The 25,172-nt window shown below is 50.0% G+C and overlaps 10 protein-coding genes across 10 annotated transcripts; 5 read left to right on the forward strand and 5 right to left on the reverse strand.

The window, feature by feature from the left end:
• Positions 1 to 718: 718 nt before the first annotated feature.
• On the reverse strand, positions 719 to 1,610 carry JN550_002790 (uncharacterized protein; the record flags this gene model as incomplete). The annotated part of the gene is made up of 3 exons (XM_049314124.1): positions 719 to 1,282; positions 1,343 to 1,410; positions 1,475 to 1,610. The coding sequence occupies 3 exons, from the start codon at positions 1,608 to 1,610 to the stop codon at positions 719 to 721; spliced, it is 768 nt and encodes a 255-aa protein (XP_049175315.1).
• A 547-nt stretch (positions 1,611 to 2,157) lies between these two features.
• Positions 2,158 to 3,949, forward strand: JN550_002791 (uncharacterized protein; the record flags this gene model as incomplete). The annotated part of the gene is made up of 4 exons (XM_049314125.1): positions 2,158 to 2,287; positions 2,617 to 3,075; positions 3,144 to 3,658; positions 3,743 to 3,949. 4 exons carry the CDS (start codon positions 2,158 to 2,160, stop codon positions 3,947 to 3,949), a joined length of 1,311 nt encoding a protein of 436 aa, XP_049175316.1.
• A 1,036-nt stretch (positions 3,950 to 4,985) lies between these two features.
• On the reverse strand, positions 4,986 to 5,630 carry JN550_002792 (uncharacterized protein; the record flags this gene model as incomplete). Its single annotated transcript, XM_049314126.1, has 1 exon — positions 4,986 to 5,630. The coding sequence occupies one exon, from the start codon at positions 5,628 to 5,630 to the stop codon at positions 4,986 to 4,988; it is 645 nt and encodes a 214-aa protein (XP_049175317.1).
• A 1,058-nt stretch (positions 5,631 to 6,688) lies between these two features.
• Positions 6,689 to 8,272, reverse strand: JN550_002793 (uncharacterized protein; the record flags this gene model as incomplete). Its single annotated transcript, XM_049314127.1, has 2 exons — positions 6,689 to 6,966; positions 7,021 to 8,272. 2 exons carry the CDS (start codon positions 8,270 to 8,272, stop codon positions 6,689 to 6,691), a joined length of 1,530 nt encoding a protein of 509 aa, XP_049175318.1.
• A 3,844-nt stretch (positions 8,273 to 12,116) lies between these two features.
• On the forward strand, positions 12,117 to 13,046 carry JN550_002794 (uncharacterized protein; the record flags this gene model as incomplete). The annotated part of the gene is made up of 1 exon (XM_049314128.1): positions 12,117 to 13,046. The coding sequence occupies one exon, from the start codon at positions 12,117 to 12,119 to the stop codon at positions 13,044 to 13,046; it is 930 nt and encodes a 309-aa protein (XP_049175319.1).
• Positions 13,047 to 14,009: 963 nt separating this feature from the next.
• On the forward strand, positions 14,010 to 15,584 carry JN550_002795 (uncharacterized protein; the record flags this gene model as incomplete). Its single annotated transcript, XM_049314129.1, has 1 exon — positions 14,010 to 15,584. The coding sequence occupies one exon, from the start codon at positions 14,010 to 14,012 to the stop codon at positions 15,582 to 15,584; it is 1,575 nt and encodes a 524-aa protein (XP_049175320.1).
• A 707-nt stretch (positions 15,585 to 16,291) lies between these two features.
• Positions 16,292 to 17,755, forward strand: JN550_002796 (uncharacterized protein; the record flags this gene model as incomplete). Its single annotated transcript, XM_049314131.1, has 1 exon — positions 16,292 to 17,755. One exon carries the CDS (start codon positions 16,292 to 16,294, stop codon positions 17,753 to 17,755), a length of 1,464 nt encoding a protein of 487 aa, XP_049175321.1.
• Positions 17,756 to 18,274: 519 nt separating this feature from the next.
• On the reverse strand, positions 18,275 to 19,624 carry JN550_002797 (uncharacterized protein; the record flags this gene model as incomplete). The annotated part of the gene is made up of 1 exon (XM_049314132.1): positions 18,275 to 19,624. The coding sequence occupies one exon, from the start codon at positions 19,622 to 19,624 to the stop codon at positions 18,275 to 18,277; it is 1,350 nt and encodes a 449-aa protein (XP_049175322.1).
• A 1,854-nt stretch (positions 19,625 to 21,478) lies between these two features.
• Positions 21,479 to 22,027, forward strand: JN550_002798 (uncharacterized protein; the record flags this gene model as incomplete). Its single annotated transcript, XM_049314133.1, has 2 exons — positions 21,479 to 21,681; positions 21,742 to 22,027. 2 exons carry the CDS (start codon positions 21,479 to 21,481, stop codon positions 22,025 to 22,027), a joined length of 489 nt encoding a protein of 162 aa, XP_049175323.1.
• Positions 22,028 to 22,463: 436 nt separating this feature from the next.
• JN550_002799 (uncharacterized protein) lies at positions 22,464 to 24,587 on the reverse strand (the record flags this gene model as incomplete). The annotated part of the gene is made up of 1 exon (XM_049314134.1): positions 22,464 to 24,587. One exon carries the CDS (start codon positions 24,585 to 24,587, stop codon positions 22,464 to 22,466), a length of 2,124 nt encoding a protein of 707 aa, XP_049175324.1.
• Positions 24,588 to 25,172: the final 585 nt, after the last annotated feature.

Below are 25,172 nucleotides of genomic sequence, written 5' to 3' on the forward strand. Positions count from 1 at the left end.
TGGAGACCTTTTGTCTCGCGATCTAACTTAGCTTACACCACTGAGGGTACTATAGTATATCCGCACCCTAGCATCAGCTCTCTGCCACTCTCCCGCCACTCTTGGGCTACATATTAACCTTGCTGAATTCTGGGCACACATGTACTTCGTCTCCACTGCTGATGAGTATAATGCAAAGGTAATCATTCCCTTCCTCATGAACATCAATCTATATGTAAGTATATATCTCGGAGCACATCCGAAATAAGCCCAATACGCCTTGGACATGGTGGCAATGCGCTTGCTCCGATACATAATAACGATTAAAAGCTTTTATTATTTGAGGATAAGTCTATGTAGGCGATATGGCCCCGGCTTCACTAGCTTCCGTATTAGACCATGTCGAAATCCTGTCGAATTTCTGTTGTTCTCTTTACGTGTGAGTGGGACATGGGCCCCCGAAGAGGGATATCCTCCGTCGTCGGTGTCCCCCCTTCCGACCAGATATACTGAGTTCCTTCCCTATTTTGAAAGCGTGGCCACATGGAAGATGTTGAAACTTGGGAGCTAGATGGCCCATGAGGCTGACCAGAGTCAGACGAAAGCTTTTGACGGCCCGCGCTTCTATTGAACACTCTCGTTGTACTGCCAAATGAAGTGATGGACGTCTTTAATCGGGCCCATGAGCCGTGCGGGGGCATGATAGTTTTGTAAATGGGTGCACAGCAGCAGAAGATGGTTAATGCCATCTGCAGTAGATCCCAAAATCCATTGGTGACATTGGCCACTCGATGGAGGTATACCATTTAGCAGTGAAAGGATACAGATAGGCTGCAAGCTGTGGTGATGTATACATACTTCCATTCTCGTCTGGGATTGCATAGACTTCTCCGATTTTTACAAAGCCAAGAATTCCGGACAGTCCGCCTGTAATGAACACGGCTGCAAGTCTTCTCTTCAAATATGGTTTCATCTGTAATTTTCGAACCATGAATACAGCTAGCGCAACCATGGCGAAGTCCACACCGGAATTGATAGTCTCCTCCGCGGCTAGCAGGGCTGCGTCGTTCATGCACCAACCCTCCACAGTGCCCTGCACATCCCACCACTTGTGAACAGGAATGCACATAAACATGAGGGAGAAGAATATAGCAATGAACCAAGCCATCTGAATGATGGCTATAACGCAAGTGCAAACCGCAAATGTCCGGTTGGTAGCGAAGATCCTATAATAAAGAACCAATAAGCTGGCTTTGGCGAAAAGCTGGTTGATCTCGAAGAAAGGAGCTGCGGCATACGCCATCTGAGACAGAAGTCTCCTTAGCGAAGTAGAAAACCGCGTTGGATTGGAACTCGAACTTACCTTTGACGTTGTGACAGCCATGTCGAGCGTGTATTCGTCGGTACTAACACCGCCAGTGACGGCGAATCCTTTTGAACACAGCATTTCAGATGCTGCGTCATAACATAACTTAGCGAAGAGCATAAGACGCACCCCCAATAGCCAAAGCACCGTAGGCAAGAAACGCGAGCAGTGCCAGGGCAGCAAATATATCTTCCCACCCAAACTTCCTCCCCGCACGGCGAGCCGCGACGAAACGGAGTATGGTGGCAACCGTGCATAATGGCATTGTAATTATCAGCAGAACGGTTATTGGCCCCTCTGAGACATTATGGAGTATAGTTTGGAAACTCATGGCTGTGAAATCTTGCGAGTTGCTATGGTTGTGTCTGCAGGGAAGAATGGGATTCGGAGTTGAGCAGCAGGTACCTAGCAGAGATTACTAAGTTGGAACAAGAGGCCCAAACGGGGAGGGAGGCAAGTAATCGCACATTATAATTCAATAATGACCAAAATCTCTGGATGGATTTCATTAATTCTAGGTCCAGAAATAGATCCAGGCTGGCGTACTTAGCCAATCGGGATCTCCTAGTGTAAATTACATGTCCAATCGGAATTCCGAAGCTTAATGGAGGAAAAGAACGCCGATTCCCGGCCCCTAATCCTCCAACGGCTTATAGTTCCCACGGTTGGACCTGTTATGTACGCTCATGACCACAACTTTTCCGCTCCGCACGTCTTCAATTGATCAGAGAAGTAACGGCTGGGCCTTCAGGTGCCTGCCTAAGGATCCTTTGTATTTGTTAAGTCTGCTCCCTACAAAACCCCTGCGCAGCATGGTTGCTCTGAATGCTGCGCCGAGATGGCCGTCGGCTGAGGTCAGCAACATCGAGTGGATATCACTGCTCGTAGCGACTGTATGCCCCAGTCCTACACCAGTTCCCATAGATGTCAAATCCAGCTCAGGTCTACTCACGTGTATCCAAAAATAACCAGATTCTCCTTTACGCATCATACCGCGCTTCGTACAATTTACTGTACCACCCTCTTGCTAAGTATCCGGGACCCAGGCTAGCAGCCATATCTAATATCTGGTATGCATACAACTGGTAGGTACATCGCTTTTGTGAAGGTGCGCACCACCGAGGCATTCAAAGTCATTTTATCTAATACCAGACGAAATCAGGTTGACAGGACGATGGCCTTGGAAGATCGAAGAGACGTTAAAATACTACGGCAAGTAAACAAGTTTCTCAAAAGTCAAATAAAGAAGCCATAGGCTGATTGAATTCAAGGCGATGTTGTCCGCATCGCTACAAATGAGCTGGTTTTCCTGACGCCACAGGCTGCGAGAGGTACGATCCCAGCACAAGTGCAACGCACAGCATCAGCATTCGCTGGCTGGCTGACAGTGAGCCTTTGTTCAGATATTTACCTTCCACATGAGAGGATGATGGAGTCATTTGTCAAAACAGACTTCGAAGACCTCGGCGAGGGTGACGGAGGAATCTCATTTGAGACCGATCCAGTCAAACATCGAGAGGTGGCAAAAAGAATGGCACCCGCCTTTAGCATGAAAAACTTCAAAGCCAAAGAACCCACTTTGCAATACTACATCGATCTTTTCGTCGATAAGATGAAGGAGATCGGTGGATTAGAACAAGGAGCTGAGATGAGACGTTGGGCCGACTGGCTATCCATGGATATTGCAGCCGATATGACGTACAATCGCCAAATGAATGAGATGAAAGACAGTGAGATGCCATTGCTCTTAAACTCTGTTTGAGCTAACACCGAGGAGTGAAAAACTCGATTTTCCTAGAGGCGGCTATCAAAGTCAATCTGTTTGGAAGTATTACGCAGATTACCAAAAAGTTTCCTCTCCTCAGCCCTCTTATGTACCTCTTCATCCCACCATCCATTTGGCTTACCATGCCACGAGTTATGAGGATCAACAGTCAAGAGGTTCAACGGCGAATCGACCGTCGCGACAAAACGGAGCACCTCGATTACTTCGAGCATATAATTCCAGCTGATCAACCTGCCCCTTCAAACAAGAAACAAATTACACATCTCGAACAAATAGCAGGGCAATTGCTCGTTGCAAGCTGGGAGCCAGTTTCTAATCAATTCTACTCGGGGATTTACTTTCTCCTTCAGAACCAAGATTCGTATACATTATTAGCGGAGGAGATCAGGGGTGCCTTTCAATCTTATGGCGAGATCACTCCAGATTCTGTAGCGAATCTAAAATTTCTTCAGGCCTGTCTGCATGAGACCTTTCGCCTGCACCATAACACGGCAGACGGGCTGCCACGCATGAGCCCTGGCGCAATTGTCGACGGGAGACATATTCCAAGAGGGATGAGTCTGTCATTCGAAATGCCCGTATCGATGTCATATTATACTGACTATATCCAGGTTGTCTGCCAGTCAAGCTATTTTGCCGCGGCCCGTAGTAGCCGGTTCTTTGCCGACGCACTGAAATACCGTCCACAGCGTTGGTTATCGCCTGAACATCCTGCATATGAGACTAAATTTAAAAATGATGATCTGAAGGGCTTTCATGCCATTCAATCAAGGACCTCGCGCTTGCCCAGGGTCAGCAATCGCTTGGGCAACGACTAAACTGTTCATGGCGAAAGTACTATGGACGTTCGACTTGGAGGCTGTACCAAATCAGAGTATAGTCTTCGACAAACATTTTACATTTTACTCGATGTGGGAGAAGCCTGAGTTCTGGGTAAACTTTAAACCCCTTAAATAGTCGTCAGAAGCAGGTTGTGTACTTGAAATGCAATAAAGTCTAGTTGCAACTTATACCCCGCCATGTCTAGTTCTCTTGCAGGAGACCCAGTTGCGCGAATATACCACTTCAACCGATCGAATTTCTAATACCACTGAACTTGTGACATCTCCCGTCTAATTGAAGCGGGTATGTAAGTGAACTTGATCTAGATACGGCACACGATGTAGATCTCGAGGCTTCTCCTAGAACAAAGTGACAAACCTCATGGCTTTCCTTACTGAGCTTCAGCCAGCGCGGCGGTAACACTCTCTAATTACTTGGGCTTGTGCTTCAGAACTTGGCCTGTGAAGCTCCAATCATCAGATATTGATTACTATGTTCCAAGTGTGTTGATCGTTCTGCTCCGGAAGGACAACTTACATCGTAATGCCCTGAGTTCTCCCGTCTTGGTTAACTCCAGTCTCACGAATCACACATTCAATGGAATCTCCATCAGTCACGGCATCACTCAGTATTTTTAGGACGACAGCCACGATACCTTCTCCACGCGCGTATTCATTAGCATTTGTATCCCATATTCGAGAGGGGCTGTCGGGGGAGAGCATATAGAGATTACTCTCTGTTATGTACTAAGCTCGGGTTGGTGAGACGTGATATAGAATTGTGGCTTGATAAAATGTGGCTATGCTTTCCGCGTTTTATTTATTTAATTTCCCTTTTTCTTTTTGTCGATTTTGATATTTTATCGTACTTTTTGCCTTTGTTTTGCGACTATTCGGTTTGGCGACCGTCGATTTATACGTCTATTTTAGCTGTACGAATAATATTCGTTCGATTCGTCGATACTGACGAAGAGGACTGCGTTGGCTGAGGTTGTGATAATTAGGGAATATGGCCCAAGAGCATCACTCCAGTTCAGTACTGATGCGGATCAAGTATTAGGTTCGCTCCAGCTGCGATGGCCACCCGAGATTGCCCGGAGCGTAGTTGTTGAATTGCGTGATGTACTGCAACGAGGCTGGAGCTGCAAGCCATATCCACTGTGATCGAAGGCCCATGCCAGTCAAAGAAGTATGAGATGCGATTTGATGCTAAAGATCGTGTAGTGCGAGTAACGTGATATTGTCCGATCGTGTCTTCATCCCGAAGCATTAGCCTTTCGTAGTCGCCCATCATAAGGCCAACATATACTGCTGTATCTGATCCTCGAAGATCTTCCAATGGCAAGCCACCGGAATCTAGAGCTTCGTAGACGACTTCCAAAAGGAGCCGAATCTGCGGGTCCATGACAACCGCCTCGGCAGGTCGAACGTTGAAGAACTTGGCATCGAAGCAGCAATGAGAAGAATCATCCGTAGAGAGGAAATATGAGTGGGTGACATTGGAGTGACCATGGTGCTGGCCGTTAGAATGGTAGAAGCCTTGCGAATGGAACCTTGATGCTGGGATTCTGGTCAAGATGTCGCGCGGATCTTTCAGTAGACTCCACAGCTCAGATGGTGTAGTGACACTCCCAGGCAGTCGACAACCGATTCCAATAACAGCAATTGGTTCGGTCATTTCGCATGAAGATCTCTGAGTCCTGTAGTGAAGACCAGTAAAGAAAGCAATTGAGAGAGATTTGCAAGTAGCGGTGCCACGTCTGAAACTATGAGTCGGTCAGAGGTCTCGATTATAGAAAAAGTAGGCACAGAATGAGCACACTTGCAATGCACTACTAAAGCTGCTGGAGTAGTATCTAAGGTTGCCAATGTGTAATTATTTATTTTCACATTTCGTACATGTGTTGGCCATGCCTTTTTATGTGATGGACAACTTGAGATCGTTTAGGATTCGATCAACATTAAATTGCGTACGCACCAGGCGATCATGAACAAAATTCAAGCTGCAGCTACCAATGTGCAAATCTAGTCGCGCATATCTCACAAACTAGGTAAAACTGCGCCGATCGTGTCATTTGTGTCGCGATATCCCTCGGAACTCTATGCCTAACTATAGAAAAAGTAAAAAAGCCCCCAAGCTGGCACCAGGAACCAACACATCCCATAAGTCCACACCGCGCTGATCTGCCTGCTTGTATCATGCGTACCCGCCCGCTGCCAGTCACTAGTCCAAGTGTCACATAATAGATTGACCGGTAAGGCTGCAGCCGTTTGCCTGTGCCACTTTCTGGCACCAATTCCGGCTTGCAAAAGGTCTGATGACTGGAGCTGACGGAATGCTTTTTGCCGGAATCCTTCCACTCCAACCCCAATATGCAAGTCATATCAAGTATCAATTGGCATCCCTCGATGGCGAACTACACCGTATGTAATTTAGAATAGTCGTGATGCCGGATGAAGTCTTATAATGAAGTTCTGAAGAAGATGGGCCATAAGGGGTAGACCAGCTCAACCTACAGGACCCATCGACAGGTAGTGATATGGCAATCACTTATTGGAGGTCTTCCCCGTGTATTATTCTAATCTGGACAATTAGGCCCACCCGAAGTTCTAAGATACTCTAAGTACCATATCGTGTGATCACGCTATCCGGGCCGCAAGCATGAGTTATTGCCTAGCTTGAACAACTTAGCTATATGCCGGTCTAGGTACAGGCGCGCTAGACCCATCGCAGCCTTACGGCGCAATCCTGTTCCTCAATAACTGTTTGGTCTTCTTAATGTATTTGCGGAGACATTTGATGCCACCTCGTCCTTGGTGTGGTTCACCCCCTTCTTCTTTCTTCATGATAGGCCCGGCTATGTCCATGAAGCCGGGTTCATGAAATAACCCTTGAGGCTCTTCTCTCCGCGTACTAAGTCGTAATTCATGTGGAAGGCCTAGCAAACTCTCTACGCGCTCGAAAAGACTCGTGACAACCTGGATCAGAATAATTGTTTGAAGGTTGCCGGATTCTAAGAAGCAATAAGGCGTCCACATCGGCCTAGAAAAGGGAACAGATTACTCACGTATGGGGAATGTACAGAAGCTTAGCCCTGGAACATGGCAAAGTACAGGATCATCACTCTCTGAAATCTCCTTCAGATAATCGTAGATGTGGGCGAAAATGATGAGATGTAGTCGAATGACTCGGATATAGCTGCTCAAGACGGCAATCAAAGACGCAGTATCGGGCATTGAGTTAGAATGAATGTCAGTGCTTCGAGGTGGCGAAGGCGTAGTTAAGAAGTCTGAATCAGGGGACGATGCCACGTCGGATTCATCATCAGATCTGTCGCCCGTAGAACTGAAATCGTTAGAGCCGCTCTCTCGAGTCTGGACCGGGAATGATTTTGGAGAGGCCTGCTGCCCGGATAGAATCTTCAGGACATCAACGAATTCTCGTGTTGTGTTCAGGATATCATCAACTGCTGGGGTTGATGACTTGGATGAGTCAACAGGCGAGACTAGAGTATCCATGGCAACTTGGGGGAGGCCTTTTCCAAGGCAACTCAGCAAGGTGATGAGGTTGTAGTCTACACGTGAGAGTTGTTGAAGAGGCGTGGCTTTGTCCTGGATAGGAGCGACACTAATGGCGCTGCCGGCGGCATCGACTCTGGTGGCGGCTGGTGATCCAGAGCGACTATTTGAGGTGGATCTGGCAGAGTATTGATCGTCGGTGCCCAGACTCTGAGAGTATGTTGGCGCAGAAGGAAGCGATTCCCCTGTCTGGACTCTTTGCAGCGTCGTCTTTTCAAAATGGTCACCAGTCAAACCGAAACCGCTGCTTCCGTATTGATCCATTCCCTCGCCAAATATGGAGTCATACAGACCAGCGGCCTCCGACACCTGGTCTTGCACGGGCCTAGGTGGTAGCTCGTTAGGCCAAACGTAGGCGGAGGTGGAGAAAGCGTTTTCATCGAAAGGATTCGGGTCAATTGTACAGGGGGAATCTCCCGTGTGTCGTGAGTCCAAAGCACCGTTAGAGTGACTTGGGGTGGGAAGCTGCTGGCAGTGGTGTTCCTGGCGCTGACGTTTTCTTCCGCCCTGGCTTTGCAGTGACGACATAGCAGCTTCTGTAGCAGAGCCCTCGGAAGTAGCATTCCAGGCACGCATTCGATAGATAGGGCTGGTGACACATTCGGAATCTGCGTGATTGCAGCGGTCACAGCGTGCCTGGTCAGGACGCTGGCGAAGACATCTTAACTTCTGCACGCGGCACCGATCGCAAGCAGAACGACGGGAGGAAATACCGGCGGTCGGCTGACACCGATCCAGCATGGTGTTGCTTGATGTGCGAAAAAGGCGAGCATTGAAGTCAGTCAGCAGCGTACCAAGAACGAGAATGGCCAAGGACTCTGCTACATGGGACCATCAGCAAGAGATGGGTCCCAGCGGGCCGAAGGATGAGCACGTCTTGAAACCAACAGCCGAGAATGCCACACAAAAGTGCACCCTCATTTATCCCAAATCCTGCACACTGATTGACCTTTGCATTGGGGGCCAACTGCGACCCATATTCATATTGGTGGAGCGGGGTTCAGCTTAAACCAGTCATATGCGTCTAGATACTGAGCTCGGGCTGGTGAGACGTGGTATAGAATTGTGGCTGAGAAATGGTGGCTGTGCTTTTTCGCGTTTCACTTATTTAATTTCCTTCCTTTCCGTAGAATTTAATACACCATCGCACTTTTTGCCTTCATTTTATAACTGTTCGGTTTGGCGACCGTCGATTTACACGTCTATTTTGACCACACGAACAATGTAAGTTCAATTCGTCGGCACTGACGAGGAGAACTGCGTTGGCTGAGGTTGTGTTACTTGGGGAATATGGCCCAGGAGCACCACTCCAGTTCAATACATAAGAACGTAGCACAACAGCCCCTCGCAAAATCTATTGAATGCACACCAGCAACCCCGAACGGATGGGCATGTTCTGACGCCATCTGGATTGCACCCGCAACTGCAGGAGTCGGACTGGTGAGCTTCGAATATTATCGAATCTAAGCCGCAGTTTGTCCAACGCTCGCACTGCCGGCTCTGTCCAACCGGGACGAACTGTTCTTACCAGGCAATACACCCTAAGGAAAGAATAGAGCAGGAGCGGTTAACCCCCTTGGTTGAGAGGCCCTGGCCGCGGTGTTCATCGGCAACAGACATACGAGTTGATGCATATTTACATACAGGCGTCAGTTCAATTGTATTACAACCATGGTCGAAATCTCCGATGGACGTCGCTGTCGGCCTAGTCGCTCTCGGCCCGGCCCAGCTTGCCCGGCCAACAGAGCGCTACGTAACAATAGCACACGCGACTAATCCGAGGAGCCGGGTGGGATTTTTACATTAATACCAGCAATGAGGACCAACCGATAATATGTTCTATATGATGCATTACTGATAATTTTGATAAAGGGATTTGTTCAATTTAATTTCAAGTTGTCAAGTTTAATAACTGCGATGCATGTGAGTGAACCAATTCGGAAGGTCTGGACCGAGAAATGGTAGGAACCGTGCCACAAGCTGTTGGTTTGTGGCCGATGCTGCATATAGGGAACTTCAATACCTCTTATCTCATTACACATCGGAGGGTAAAGGAAATCATAACAAAGCCTGTCGCGCAGTACTAGAGGATGGATCGATATGCAGTATGAACCAACATACAGGTTACAGTGCTACCCAAGGTGCCCATTAGTGCATGATGCACGACATGAGTAGTAGGCAACGATTGGTTCACATATCCCAGAAACGTCCTTCCAGGCCGAGGTGCTGCAACAAAGGATGATAATTGCATGAGTGATCAGGCTAATTCCTAGACGCCAGGCGTTGCCGCACATAGGCATATACCGCCCTGCCTCAGTAAGTACTACGCCGCTTCGCGAGGGGGCACAAGCGCCTTCTCTGAACACGCTCTCTTCTTTCTCGCGCAAGAACCAAGCACACTGCTTGCAACATCTGTTATTCAAACACTAAGGATTACATTGGGGGCTCTAAAGGCTGTTGGGGAGTAGCGAGATGCTATACATGAATATAAGGCGAAAACAAACAAACACGCTCTTGGCCTAACCGCGCTCGATCACTTCTTGCATAACACTCTTCAATCAATCACTGACATCCGTCTTTTTGCAAATGATCAGCTCATTGAAAGACTTTCTGCTTTAATTCAGTTTTGATGTCCTGGTCTATATTACTGAAGGGGGCCATCCAATCATTGTGCGAGTTTGCCGTGATCTTATTCGTGTTGTCCAACCTATCTTTGACAAACAGTAGAGATCCCTTTCTTAAGAAGCATTAATTTCTTTGAACCAGGCGAAAATGACCTGAAACGGGCTGGGCCACTTTGACGCTGCAAGATCACACAAGCAAACTCAGAAAATCTTTCGGGTACTCCGAAAATAACATTGCTCCAGTCACTCAGGAAAGTAAATGGTTTAGATATACATCAATCCCGATCCTTACACTTAGGCAAGGTCATAGTGAATCCATGATCATGCTAGATAAAGGCTTGACACCCAGGCGACGTCCAGCTTAAGAACGCGGTGGTACATCTACCACAGAAGCTGCCTTCTCGCAGTTCCTGTTAAGGTCATGCGCCAGGACAGCCACATATACCCGGACTCTCAGTGATCCGACGCGTTCCGCTTCGCGTGATCCGGCGACATGACGGATATCCAAACCCAAGCAAACCTGTTCGAGCCAGCAGAGAACAGTGCGCCCAAGCAGAGAGCGACCGTAAACATGTATTCCTGAGATTCGGGTTCGGCAAACATACGTGCGCCGGTCGCTTCTTTGCGCACCACGGGTTGAAGATCTCCATGGTACCTCGTCACTCAACTAAACGTTGAGTACATGTAGTCACGGCCGCTGCTCACCAATTAAACTCGCCCGAAGTGACCCTCAAGCCTCTCTGTGCTGGTTAAGGGGAGAGTCCACAAGTAGTGTTGGCGCCTAACTACACGCGAAGGGCGCATGCGGGGTAGTTAGAGGTGGTCCCGAGATTGGTGTTGAGAATTGAATCAAGCTAGACTATTGTACCTACTCACCTGCAATATAGGGGTTCGAGTTCAGACACGAACTAGCTGAATATACTGTTATCGAATAAAAGCTTTTACTCTTGTCTGCGGCCGAGCTTTGCATATGCATTGAACCCGGACTTCGTTGTCTCGCAGTAAAGAAAATAACCTTCGTGCCAACCGCTTCACAACGACGTTCTTATTATCCGTAATCAATCTACACAGCGCTTTGGGGCCAAGGGCGCTCTGAGGCGCAGGCGCAACGTGTTACCGGCGCAGCTTCGTACCGGCTGTGAGTGCCAAACAAAGTCTATTCACACGTATAAATATGTTGCTTGATAAGTCTCTTTTTGATTACCTTTGGCAGAGTTACAAGTGTTCTGGACAGGATGATGCAAGTGGTCGCTGTGGCGGGGTAGAAGAGGTGAGGCGTGGTCCGCCCCACGTGTGGATAGCAACCGCAACAGCGGTGGATGGAGCTCTTCTTTCCTTTTCTCTCCAGATTTAGATTTCCACAAGAATGCATGCTTTGCAGCCAAGCCTCAGTTCACCTGTGGTGTCGTGACAGGCCTTGATTATGTATAAAAGATCGGCTTGCCCTATCAAGGAACTCGCTGGGTGGCAGGGCGGACGAGGGTGGCGCAGGGGGCGGCATGCGGCCGCGCAACGAAGCAAGCTAGAGCGACGCTGCATAAGGCTGAATCCTGCTGCCCAGCTGGCATTAGCACTAGCTACGGAATAGGCATTGCTAGGTACCCAGGTACTGTAGTAGGTAGTAGCAAGTTCTCGGGGCTATGAGCTGAGCCACCAACGTCACTGGTGGTAGTAGCACTTGAGCCTCGACCAGGACGTCCACGTCGCTGCGAAAGCGCAAAGGGGTATCATTCCGCCAAGTTGCCTGCCATGGAGCTTTTCAGGCCTTCTTACGCAAGGCACAACCTCAGCGTTGTTCCGGATCACAGCCCAGCACAACCATGTTATAAGGACCCGTGTAATTCCTCCCGCCATTCAACCGCTCAACCATATCAACACCAAATCAGCCCACCACCAACAAACACCTACAACCACCTGGCGACTCATCCATCAGATTGCAACAGTACATCGACACACAAAACATGGACGCAAAAGCTCCTCCCGCTCTGAACTTCCCGCCAGATGAAGACCTTCCCAGCTACCCACCACCCAGCTACAACGCAGCCCACGTCCCGGCCGAGGAGAAGGCTTTCGACGCTGCCAGTATCGGCTCCGCCGCCTCGCATACCTCGGGCTTCAACCCGACGATCCACCTCGCCATCGAGACGCTAGGCTTCAACCTGAACAGCGTCACGTGCCGCAACTGGAACGGCGACCAGGCCATACCCGTGTTTCGCACGCACGCAGGGGCGACACCCGACCTGCCCTTCAAGCACGCGGAGCAGCCCGAGTACGTCTCGATCCGGCCCAAGAAGAACTCCAACTCGTGTGCCCTAGTCCGCGGCGATGACCCGGCGCAGACGCCCCTCATCTCCACCGTCTACCGCTGGGGGCCTGGCCGCGACCCGCACATGCGCATCTACGAACCTACGGAGCGCATTTCCGTCGCCGATGCGGTCGACAAGGACAAGCATATCGCCAACGAGTTTGAGGTCAAGACGCACTGGATCACCTCGCGCGCCGCCACCATGGTCACGCCTTTCGGCACCTTCGAGTGGCGCTACGGCAAGAAGCCGGAGAAGAAGGAGTACGCCGCCGACTCGCTCCTGGTCTGCGACCGGCTTGACTCGCCTAATGCCCCCATTGCTGGCACTTCTTCGTCGCCCAAGAAGGACTCACGCATCCGGGTCGCTCAGCTGGTCAGGAATGAAGAGTACCGCGCGTACGGCTCGAAGAAGAGGTGGGTTGGCGGCAATGGCGGGCGGTTGATGCTGGATCTTGGGGACTGGGCATGTTTAGAGAAGAGTGGCGCCGTCGAGAAAGTTGAAGCGCTGCTTGTTGCGGGTTGCCTGCTCATGTTGAAGCGGGAGACAGATCGCGAGAAGGACAACCAGCTGGCTGTTCTAACTTAAAGTTGGCAGCTCGGGTACTATTATTGGAGACTGCAGGCCCATTGAGCAGGTCAGTTTGGGAGCTTGTTATATTCCCTAGACGCCGCGCAATATATAAAGCTTATAACGATAATATGCTATCCAAAGAAAAACCAGTTCAGAATCGTAGTGCTTAACATATCATCACAATGTTTTTCTTTCTCCAGCCCAACAAAAGACTGTCGCCCGCTGCCATCGCCGAATTGGTCTTGGGATATCCCGTTTATACCTCACGTGACCGTGAGTACCCATTTCCCCTCAGCTCCCCGACGTTATGCAGGTTTAATCACATGACTGGGATCATCAGTTTAAAAGGCACAACCCAATTTAATTACATCAAGGTAAGCATAGACCTTTTCACCTTGAGCCTATCAGCCTTCCCCATGCACGTTTGTACATACGATCCATCTCTTTCACTATGCCTCTTTGCAATACATGTAGAAGCATCGACTTTGTCAAAATATCAAAATCAACGCCTCGGTCGATTCTTTCGCCCATTGAAGGCTTCCCAGCAGGACTTGGCCTATTCTTCCACGGATTTGATAATGATATCCGGACTTCCGAAGGCGTCGTCTTGTATCATGAGACAATAGAAGATCTAATAGCAAACGCCCAGCTATGTGACCTCTGCCAGCTCGCTTTGAGTGCTGTGGAAAAAGTACTCGCAAATATGCAAAAGGCAAGAGAAGCCGGTTTTAAATATGACTTAACAGATCACCGCCTCTGGATATGTGGAACATTGAGGCGTGATGGAGTCCAAATCCTTAGCATCGACAGTAATAAATTCAAGCAGGGATGGGTGATGTGTGGCATTAGGTTTTGTGTTGATGAAGGTATGCACAACAGATATTCAAAATCATCACACCCCCAGTCTCTTCTCTTCGCTTAAGGGCCTCGTTGACACAATAATCAGATAGCGTGTTTAGTGATATAATCCACGGCCGAATGCATCATGTTGCACCAACTCATCCGTCCGTAATCCGCAAGATCAGCCGCTGGCTCAGAAAGGCGAGTGAGTTTGACAGTTCCGCTCCATCCACGGGTCGGCCACCTAGCCGGCTCTTGGAAATAAAGGACGAAGGTGCCAAAGTATCTCTCGTTACAACAAGCAATAGGACGACAAAGTACGCCGCCCTCAGTCATTGCTGGGGTTCAGTCCGGCCGATGACCCTTACCAAAGACAGCCTCGGTGTACTCAACGAGGGGGTGGAGACTTCCTCTCTACCCCAATCGTTTCGGGACGCTGTTTGGCTTTCCGGCAAATTAGGTGCTCAATATCTGTGGATCGATAGTCTATGTATCTTGCAGGATGATTTGCAGGACTGGACACACGAATCAGCCAGGATGCGAGACGTTTATGAGAATTCGTGGGTTACAATCGCAGCCAGCAGGGCAAGTTGCAGTGCGCAAGGCTTTCTAGGAGAGCAGGACCATTTCGAGTATGTCTCCATTCCTTATCAAAGAGGTGTGGTTTCTGGAGAGATTCTGGCCTTCACTGTCCCCATCGATCATGCTGGCAACTCGGACCGCCGCGTCTACCTTGATGATGAGCCATTGACCACTCGAGGCTGGGCCCTGCAGGAACGCTGCCTTTCCAAGCGTACTCTCCATTTCGGCCGATCGCAGATACTGTTTGAACATAGAGGATTTGTCTATACCCAGGACAGTTGCAGTCCTGTCCCACTACATTCCTATCACCCAACTACGAGCATTAGCTGCCAGGACTGGTATTCAATTGTTCAACATTTCTCAGCTCGTAAATTGACCAAAGAGAGCGACAAGTTGCCAGCATTGGGAGCACTTGCGGCTTACTTTGCCGAAAACCATTTCAAAGGAAACGACTTCGCGTATCTGGCTGGCCTATGGCGGCAGAACATGTGCGAAGGTTTATGTTGGGCGCGAGACAACCATTCCCCTCCAAGGATGCGTCCACAATCCTACCGTGCCCCATCCTGGTCATGGGCTTCTATCGACAGCCAAATAAATCATCATAACTCAGGTCATAATTTGGCTATCGTCGAAAACGCACACACAAGGCCGGTGTCGCTTGAAAACCCGTTTGGAGAGGTACGAGAGGGCTGGATACGTCTTCGGGCGATGATACTACGGCCATACGCCAAAGACGAAAGACCAGGTAATAATCCGCCTTTTTGGTTCTGCGAGCAAGATATCGATTTCTATATATCTGTTTTGTGGGACGCGGAGCCCTACCATGTACCAGCGAGGGGCGAGGCCGTAGAGCGAGCCGATGGCGATGAAGATCTTGAATTCCTTCCAATGTGCTACTACAATACTGAAGGATCATCATCTAATGCTATTGTTGGGCCATTTTGCCTCGTAGTTAAGAAATCCAATCACACGGTAGCTCAGTACTCGGATCTGAAGGGTTATCAAAGGGTTGGGGCCGGGATGGCCGTACCACGTCGTGCTGATGACAAGGATGGCCTCAAGAAGTTAGTGGCAGGGAAATGGACAGAGATAATGCTGGCAGGTCAGCTAGAGGATATTATCTTGATATAGACGACGAGCCAATCGAATGAGTACTGTGTGGTAGGTTCACGGCCAGACTGTGCACAGCTACACGGCATCTTCCTCAGCTGTAACAGATAAGTCGAAACCTTGTCAATTAACGGTCTCGTTTCTTCAACTGTTCGACTCTACGACAGGCAAGACATATTTGGCCGATAACTATACTCTGGGAAGAACGGCCTTCACCACATTTAGTTTTCCAGGAATAGCATTCAAAGAAATCCTCGAGCCAAGAGGAATTCCAAAATATTTCTTTGATGTTGGCAATGACTCCGACTCTCCCTGTATAAACATTATCACATCGACCTCAGAGGCGTTCAGGATCTCCAACTTATGGAGTTAGCAACGCGAGTGTCTAGGACGACATTCGTGAGTAGCCTAGCCAGATATATCGAAAGAGGTCTGTAGATACTCCGAAAGAACGAGTCGAGCGGCTGCAGACGGAATAGAACGACGTAATGATGTTTGCCCCAGAGCGTGGCGGAAGCTATCAGATAACCAAAGGAATGATCTGAACGCCGCGGACCCGCTGCTGACGGGTGACGGCGGGACGGGCAGCAGCAACGAAGGTGCGGCACTGGAAGGCGAGCGAGGCCATCTGGCGGGCCAATGGCGTGTGCAGGGCGCTGGAGAAGCTCCTGGGCCAGCTTGTTCGTGAGTGAGCATCACCGACGCCTCCAAAACACCAAACACCCGTCATGGCCGATGGCATCTGGACGTCGGCGACTGCGGTGCATGTGCTCAGCACCGGCGACGGCCTGGCGCGGTTTGATGAAGCATTTGTCGACCCCGCCCAACGCGCCCTTCTGCGGGATATCACGTTCGAGGTTGTGCTACCTGAGATAAGCATCAAAAGGCTAAAGAAGGTGCAGAGCAATGCCGAGGCCGCCGCCAACGACGCTGCCTTCACCCGGGCCATCTCGGACTTTCTGGGCCGTCTGGCCAGGTGGGAGGCCCGCGACGGCGCCAGCCTGAGTCTCAACATCACGGCCGAGTCGCCAACTCACAAGAAGAGGCAAGAGTTGGTGGAGAACGGGACGTTAAATAACTCACACAATTCGTTCGGCCCGCCCATCTGGGATATCAGGAACATGGACCGCATGCTCCGTTTTGAAGCCAGCACCCCTCCGCAGCTGCCCGAAGTGCCGTGCATCACCAACCTCTGCTGTGGCGGATTTCACTGCCCCCGGGTCCTGCACCCAAGCGTCCAGGTGGCCATCTCCAACGCCTGCGTGGCTGTGAGCGTCGTCGAGTGGGATCTGTATCTGCCGGGGCGCCGTACCATGCCGGCGCGCGTCCGGGAGCGGTCAGCCCTTGCACAGGCCTTGCAGGAGGCGAAGTTCACCTCGGTCACGGAGCTCATCCTCACCCTGAACGACGACGACCCCATGAACGAGGCATTTGAGCTAGAGAGCCTCCTACACCATCCCGACGACTTCGACACGCTCAGCCTGGGCTTGCGGCACATCGCGCAGCTTCCGATGCTTCGCAAGCTGGAGCTGAGAAGCACCTGGATCTTATCTCCCGTCGCGTTTGGCCCGCACCCCGAGTTGGCGGATGTGTACTGCCCTTCGCTGGAGGAGATCATGGTCGAGGTCTCCATGTGTACCCCGGATGGGAGGTATCTGATGACGGGGGATCCCGAAGACGCACCCGAGGACGATGGTTACTATGAGTCTGGCGAAGAGACACCCCCCGCCGCCTTCGACTCGGACGCTTCGGACACTTCGGACTGGGGGCCAGAGTTTGCATGGGACAAGGCAGAAGGCGTTGTTCCGGCAGTCATGTTTCGCACGACGCCTGACGATGAGACCTTTGTCCCCCTCTGGGAATCCTTTGCTAGGGCAGCCAGGTGCTCCATGCCGAAGCTGCGGAACATGACCATCAGCTTTGGAGGTGGGACCAGGTCTTGTAACGCACCCTCCGAGGCGCAGTATTGCACCGCCGGCCAGTCGGCCACATATTTCGATCAGTTCCCAGGCTGCGCGGGATTCAGCAGAGAGCACGCGCAGGAGCCGCGTTGGTATTTTACCTCGACCGAGGACTTTGATAAGTCGTGGCGGCCGCCTCGGGGGCTGAGGGACGAGCTCGAGGGCCCCGACAAGGATGGTAGAAAAGGGCACATTTATTGGTTGATAAACCAGAGAAGAATCGAGGTATAGCAGTTGTACGAAGAATTTCGGTAAATCAACAAGACTCCATAGTACTACCACATTAGATACAACCTCAGGTTGGTATTCCGGTCAAAGAAAACAGATGAACAATGCTCATGTCTTCCATTTGCCACAGGTTGGGAGGCGTCCAGGAACGTTAAAGCCCAAAACGGCATGGATGAGTCTGCCCGCAAACGCGATCCTCATCGGTGATTTTGCATTACATCGCTACATGCCGTTTCCAAATAAAGGGTAAGACCATTGAACGGAGCGTTTGGGGAACCCAAACTACACGGATAGCGAGGAGGACAGAAAGTCTTATGCTTACAGCACGAGATTAGTACATCCTGAGATATTCTGAGGAGGGTGTATATATGTTAAAGATACATGATCCTCTCCTCCCGTGTATATGACCTAGTTGCCCACACACCAGGATCTGAGAAGTCAATTCTGAAGAGTTTTATTTCTCACATTGATATTCTACGCTTTCCTGTGCAGATAACTAGCCTAGATCACAGACTGCCACCTCTAGTGTTTAGCGACCAAAATCAGCTCACACCAGTGAGGATGCATCCGCACCTTTAGCACGAGCTCTTCGCCACTCTTCTGCCTTGAATTCAGCTGGCTAAGTTCCCGAGTATCCCTATACTCTGCACTCAGGGCCGCAGCTTTGGCATCGTCAGGCATGAAGTCCTCGTCCACAGAGCCGAAGTGTAACTTGAGGTGATTCTCGTTCGGCTCGTATTGATAGAAAATCGCACAGGAGAGCCATTTCGGTTGATGGAGGTTCTCAAAAAGCAGAAATCCTCTGCCTCCTCTGGCTTCAAGCCACCATGTATGTTTCTGTCCCGAATCGGGACGAATAGCTGTCGATGTAGCCCAGAGTCTATATCCAAGTCTGCTTACACGTGAGACCATGCGGACAGAAGGAATCGGTGAAATGGCGTCCTGATGACGGCGTCGTTCCAATAATATTTGCACCTTCTGCGGCGGCGGTAAGGACACACAGTCCTCGATGAAGTATAGATGCCCATCGAAATGATATCGGGTGAAGGAGCCGGATTCGTTGTTCACAAGTAGAAGCACTACTCTCCCAAGCTGGACCCTGCACTGAAGCACACTAATCACTGCATCAAAAACCTTCAAGTCACGTCCGTCCTCGCCATAAGCTGTGGAGAAAAGCGATACACGGGGATCGAGAACTCGGCGAATAGAAAACAGTAACTCCGCGTGGCTACGAGGGGTGCCAAGAGTTGAGACGTGCATTTGCACGCGGTTTTTAGAAATCTCAATCTCATTTTGGACGCTGCCTTGAAGTTCACGGTCAAATCGCATGTCGTTAAGTCCCTTGAAGACGCGAGGGGAACCAGCAAGAAGCCCAGTAAAGCTGCCAGTGAACCGCTCGTCTGTAAAGGCCCAACAGAATATTGACTCGTCGTCCGATTCATTCATGATCTCCCGCTGTAACCGTCGGAAAGCCTTCTCCCCTTCGCCGTAAAGAAGCGGCATATTGACATCGAACAACCCCAGGAGGCAATAAGCCCCATCTTCGATCCGGGTTGTAGTCCTACTTGCAGCCCAGGACAACTTGCTAGCGACACTCTGCTGGCGAAGGGTATCACTTATGTTCTGTCTCGGTCGCAAAGACCCCAGGACCCCCTCATCTATACCAGTAACATTGGAGACGGTCGGCATCAACGACGCTTTTGATCCCATTTCGCGCCAATTTGAGTCCAGGAACACCACAACATCGGGCGCGATTAACTCTTGCAATGTCCATCCTCGGGTGAACCACTGACTTCTCGAGAAGTCGGAAATACTGCTGACGTCACTGAGGTAGACATAACACACCCCTGCGTTCTGATACCACATGAACATGGAGTTGATAGCTTCGGAAAGCTCGGCGCTGGACGACTTGTCTATACAGCAGCTGTCAATTCACGTGTGGGTAAAACCTTCCTGCCTGGAGACTTTGCAGCAGCCAAGTATCTTTTGCCATCCCCTTAGGTGTCGATACTGGCCACTGGTCAAGTTTTGAAACGTGACTTCCTGATCCTCCCATCTGTGTGAAAGTATCGAGTACCTTGGGACTTCATGAGTGATATATTCCTCTAGCCGAAGAGTTTTGACATTCAATAACCTCATTGCGGTGGAGTTTGGGACGCGGTAAGCATCTCTAGCGATAGCGACAAGTCCGGTGCTGACTATGTATGCGATATTTTCTTCCTTGTGAAGTCAGCATAAGTGGAGACTTATATCTCTGCTCCCATTGGCTGGAATGTGACGCCCTGACGGTTGGCCCAGGGTCACTTCACAGCACCCTGGCACTCGCAGTGAGTAGGCTGATCACCAATTGACCATGTTCTTTGAAAATCGATGAGTGTTCCATCTGACGAAAACAGACTATGCCACTACCTAGCTGTACTCGAGTTGTCCGAAATATATAGTATAGGACCTTGACATAAGATCTCTACATGCCATGCAGCCGTGAACCTTGTTGTGCGCTTACGCTACGAGCTTTAGAGACGCTACAAAGTCATGTTGGAGTCTGAAAATGTATGCTTAGCTGTTGTGACATATCTGCCTTATTTCACGTGTCAAAGGTTGTAAATGGGCCCACTTCGGTTCTACTGGCTAACATCACAATTGTGTAGTTTAAAGCACCCTCTAGCAGAATGCTTTAAATCATCGACATTATCCGTGTGAGGAATCACGATTGCGCATAGAATTGGCTTAGTCTCAATCTCAAGAGCCAATACGGGGAGGACGCCGGGTGCCTAAAGGTTGGACAGAATCATCGGACCAGGGATCGAGACCATCCATGGCCATCGGCATGTATGTAAGCTCGTGAAATTGAAAGGTGCTTGGCAAAGGATGATTAAGTGAGCCCATATGTGCGCGCGCCCACTTCATACATCTACAACGCCACAGCTAGGGCCTTTGGCAGAGCCTGCGACTCCCATCACACAAACTCGGATGGGAATACAGTCGGTGAGTCGGATGAGTCTCCGAGATCCCCAATGGAGAAAACAAGGCCTGCATCACAAATCAGGCTTGTCCCAGCACTCAATAGGACATAGTGAAAGCCATCAGCTTACACAGCATGTCTGAGAAATGTTCTACCATGGCTACACAGGGGGTGCTCGCCAGGGTGGCGTGAGAAAAGTGAGCTTGGAGTTTACCGACACTGCAAGTCGACCAGTTGATAACAATCCGCCATTGAAAGGTGTCGCGTAATAGAAATCCACTTTTACTTGAAAAATTCGCCTGCACGAATATTCGGATAGACCCGCAGCGTTACTTTCTCCAGCCTTAAATTGGAGACAGCGGCAACGGCCTGAGGCCCACACGGTAGCTGTTATCAACATTGCGTTACATCGCCCGCCCGTCGCTCATCGCCTAGTGCCGGGGAACGATCAATAAGGCACCCGACGAACGAACCCGCTATCCTGGTCGGGAAGCTCGGCTGCTTCCCCTGCATGAGGCTGACGCGCTGACGGGCACATCGTCAGACCGGGCTGCTGGGTGGAGAGCGGCCAATGGTCTGGCCAGAGCCAACATGCAAGGCAAGCGCCCTCACGGATTCGAGGACCGCAAACCCACCGGAGGATATGTTCTGAGTTTGCTGTCTATCGTCGTAATATATAAAGCCAGCAGTGTTTGACCGTGAATGATGAATGGACTTCAATCATTGTTCAAATTTCCTCAGAACTTCTTACATCACAAACCATAATGCTTTTATCAACGACCCGGCTTCTGGCGGCTGCTCTTACTTTGAGCACCTCCGCCCTCGCCGCTATCTCAGGACCCTTCTTTCTTACCATTGTGCCCGAAGATGGGTCGGCCCCCTACCCAGCAACCGTAGCGACGGTATCCCGCGGTGCACAAATCTTGTCCTCGGCACTTGAATACGAGCAGCAGTTCACATTCAACAGGTACATTCCTTACCGTAGATTTGTCAACCACCTGACAGACTGACACGACCCTGCTCATAGCTCCTCTGGGCGCATCTTCAAGGCCGATGAGCCGACCAATGGCAATGGCCCGCTTAACTCGGGTTCGGTCTTGCTATTCAATAGCCAGGGTGGCTCTGGCTCTGCCTTTGAGCAAGTCACCGTGAAAGGTGCCGTCTACCTTGTGAAAAAGGGGACAGGGGCCAAGAGCATCCACTCATGGTGGAGCATCCCTACCACCACAGGCCTCCCGGTTCAAGTTGAATACCAGGGAGTTAGCTCTGACGATACCAATGCCGCAATTAGGATTGACATTGAGGCGCCCTAGATGGAGCTGCTTCCTAGGCTTTACAATTGCAACATCAAAGGTTATGGCTGCGACTTTGAAGGGTAGAACCTCACTATGGGCTGGTTTCGGTCGACTCTCACAAGGCGCACCAGAGGATAGGTCTCCATCTGTACATAGAGGGTAGCGTAAGACGATCAATGACATAACGATGACGCCAACTATGGACCGTTGCACCACACATCCGATTAATGCGCTACAGGACCAAGCATTCACCCGTCAATGTTATGCATCTTTTTCGACTGCATATAATCTCCAGCTTCTCCTCCGCTCCGAAAGGTCTACTACTAACTACGACTTTTCCAATTTTATTTCCCCTTCAAATGCTTGCAAAGACGTGCCAAGGCTTCCCAGAGTACCCGGTCCAAATTGGCTCTAGGATGCGTAGATGCGATGGAAGAAAACCTTCACATTGCATTTATACCAGCACTATCTCATCTAGATTGTCTTCATCAATGTTCTTCCAAACCTCCCCTTCCATTGTTCCGGGTAGGAATATGGGGCCCACAAACTCGTAACCTCCTTGACCTTGACGAAGAACAACGGGCATAGACATACCCGATATGAGAGCCACGACGTCTCCACTCTTAAAAGTCCTCGGGGCAATTCCAATTCCAGAATAACCGGATGCATAGCCAGTAGCGCTACAGCTTGCTAAAATCATTTCTTCTCTCGAAAGAATGGATGACAGTCTCTGATGAAAATCCCACGCATTATAAAAAGCCGGCCACCTTCGCCCACAGCTTCTTAGCTGGTGAACTATAGAATAAGCTTTGTCCACAGTAGGTTGCCCCAGAATCTGGTACCAACCCTTCCAAGCTGGGCCTTCGCAGATGTCGGTGTGGATTTCGACAAAATGAGACAACGCCCGCGCCACCTTCTTCTGAAAGTGGCTCACAAAGCAAGTCAGAGGTATTTGGAAGGACTGGATATTTTCCAGCAGCTCCCTAGACGTTGACAAGTCACTAATGGCTTCAATCTGCCCAGAGCACCAAACGAGGCCGCCGATGACTCGTCCGTGGACCACAAGTTGGTTCCTGGTGCGAAAGTTCCACACAGATGTCGATTCCAATGTTGCACCTGAGTACTTGTATGCTCGGAATTGCGGCCAATCGCGAGCTGCCACCCACCATATAGTCCGTGTCCAATATCGGGCTTTGCTCCAACGTTGGGACGCGGAACGCCAGTCGATGACCCATGACGGGGAATCGCTGAACTTGTCATGCGATGTGAAAAGGAGAAGATCCAATGACTTCGTGTAGTGAAGAAGATCGATGAACAGTTCGTGGTAAGTGTCGCTGAGGCTACTTGAGTAATTTAATGTGATAGGCGTTGGGAACGAGCGCATGCCGTCACCGATAACGCCAAGAAGACCGTAGTATCTGTCTTTCGGCTTTTGGCACTGTCGGGTTAAAGCTTCCGTGATAATTGCATCATTGTCGCGATTTGGAAGGCTCAGTCTGAGTTGGCGGCGGGAAGAAAATATCAATTGGAACCCTCTCAGCACGCTAAAAAGTTCGGTGAGCAGAAGGACGGTCCCGGGAATCCCTTTAATGGAAAGCTGGGCGGCGATCATCCAGAGCCACAAAGCGAATAGGCCGAAGTAGAGAAACCTGAAGTATGCCCAGGCCTTGTTGAGCGACTGCATGTGCTTCTCTACCTGTAACAGCATCTTACATTCGTTAGTCCTGTCCATTGTCTGAGGTGCATCTCCTCTCTGCAACCCCACTCGTCCATGATAGCGTAACCAGAAGAGCTGCAGCCTTCTCCAATGAAGCAAGCCTATCGGGAACGTGAGTGAACCAGTGAATCCTTTCGAGCTCACGAAGCTCATTTGCTCAATGGCGTGGACCATTGCCAACCAGGGCACTGCTTTCTTTCCACAGACGATGACTGCTTCCTGTGATAGTAACGCCTCCTGCAAAGTCCATAGACGCGAGATCCAGGGCCGGTTGAGGACATCTTCGAGACCATTGAAATAGCCATTTTGGTGATTGGTATAGGCCCCTTTGCACCATTGAAGAGCCAGCGATAGCTCCATTTGTATGCCAGTGGTAGTATTTGGCCCATTAACAGCACGATTTGTGAGATACCCGAAAGATACACCGCCGTTGGCCAGATACTCCATAGCCTTATCAGTTTCCTTATTCCCATCGCCTATCCATATGTAACAAACCTCAGCGGAGGTGTATATGGCACCCATTAGTCTTATCTGGATCTCTTTTTCCTCATTATTATTCTGGTCGATGCAGATTGAGTCGACCCATATTGTAAGACTTCCAAAACTGTCACGGAGCTGTCGGAGTGCTGCCCAACAGTTCCGAGTAACGTTGATAACCTGCCCGTTACATTGTATCGGCATAGGGCTGGTCTCGTCGCCCCAGACGTACGAAAGGGTACAAAAGCCATGCTTGTCCCCTAGCGGAACGACTCTGATACGTGTTATGAGAATATCAGGATTGGCGCCATCGGGAAGAGCCTGTATGTCCAACACACGTATTGACCCTTCACAAAGTGGATTATAAACACTGGAACTGCTCATCCTCAACAACTATGGCGCGGCATTGAACTCGATACGATGTTTTGAGCAAATTCCGGACGCGAAGTTGGGTGATGACCAGAGATGGTGAAGTGACTCGGGAATGCAATGGTAAAGTGACTAGTTCAAAAGAGAAAGTTCGTAAGGATAAGCACTAGTAGGGGGGTTGCAATAAACTGGACCATGTTAAGAGATCTGTGAAAAGAGAAATGAAGTAAGGTCGCGGTAAAGGAGCTAACCCGGCTATGGTCCGCTTGGGAATGGGGCTTGTGGGCGGGACCACGTGACTTCCCGCGACCCTTCTACTATTCATCAAGCTAAACAGTATATGTGCTTGTGCGGTATGAAAAATTAGCTGGCTCTTATATTCAATCGTATATAGTTGGAAAGTGCTCAGCTTAATGTAAATCGATGGTTATTGTAACGTTCTCGGTAGCTTGGAGAATTAATGTCCATTTGCTTGCACTAGCTGGCCATAATCTCGCAGTGCTAAATTAGATGTGATCGCTTGAACTTCAGATTAATAGGTACTCATGCATGTACTTTGGTGACAGTCTAGTTGATCTTGATGTTTGAAATGAGATCGGG

The sequence above is a fragment of the Neoarthrinium moseri genome, assembly GCF_022829205.1.
Source record: "Neoarthrinium moseri strain CBS 164.80 chromosome Unknown scaffold6_Wmoseri_CBS_16480, whole genome shotgun sequence".
Taxonomy (NCBI): domain Eukaryota; kingdom Fungi; phylum Ascomycota; class Sordariomycetes; order Amphisphaeriales; family Apiosporaceae; genus Neoarthrinium; species Neoarthrinium moseri.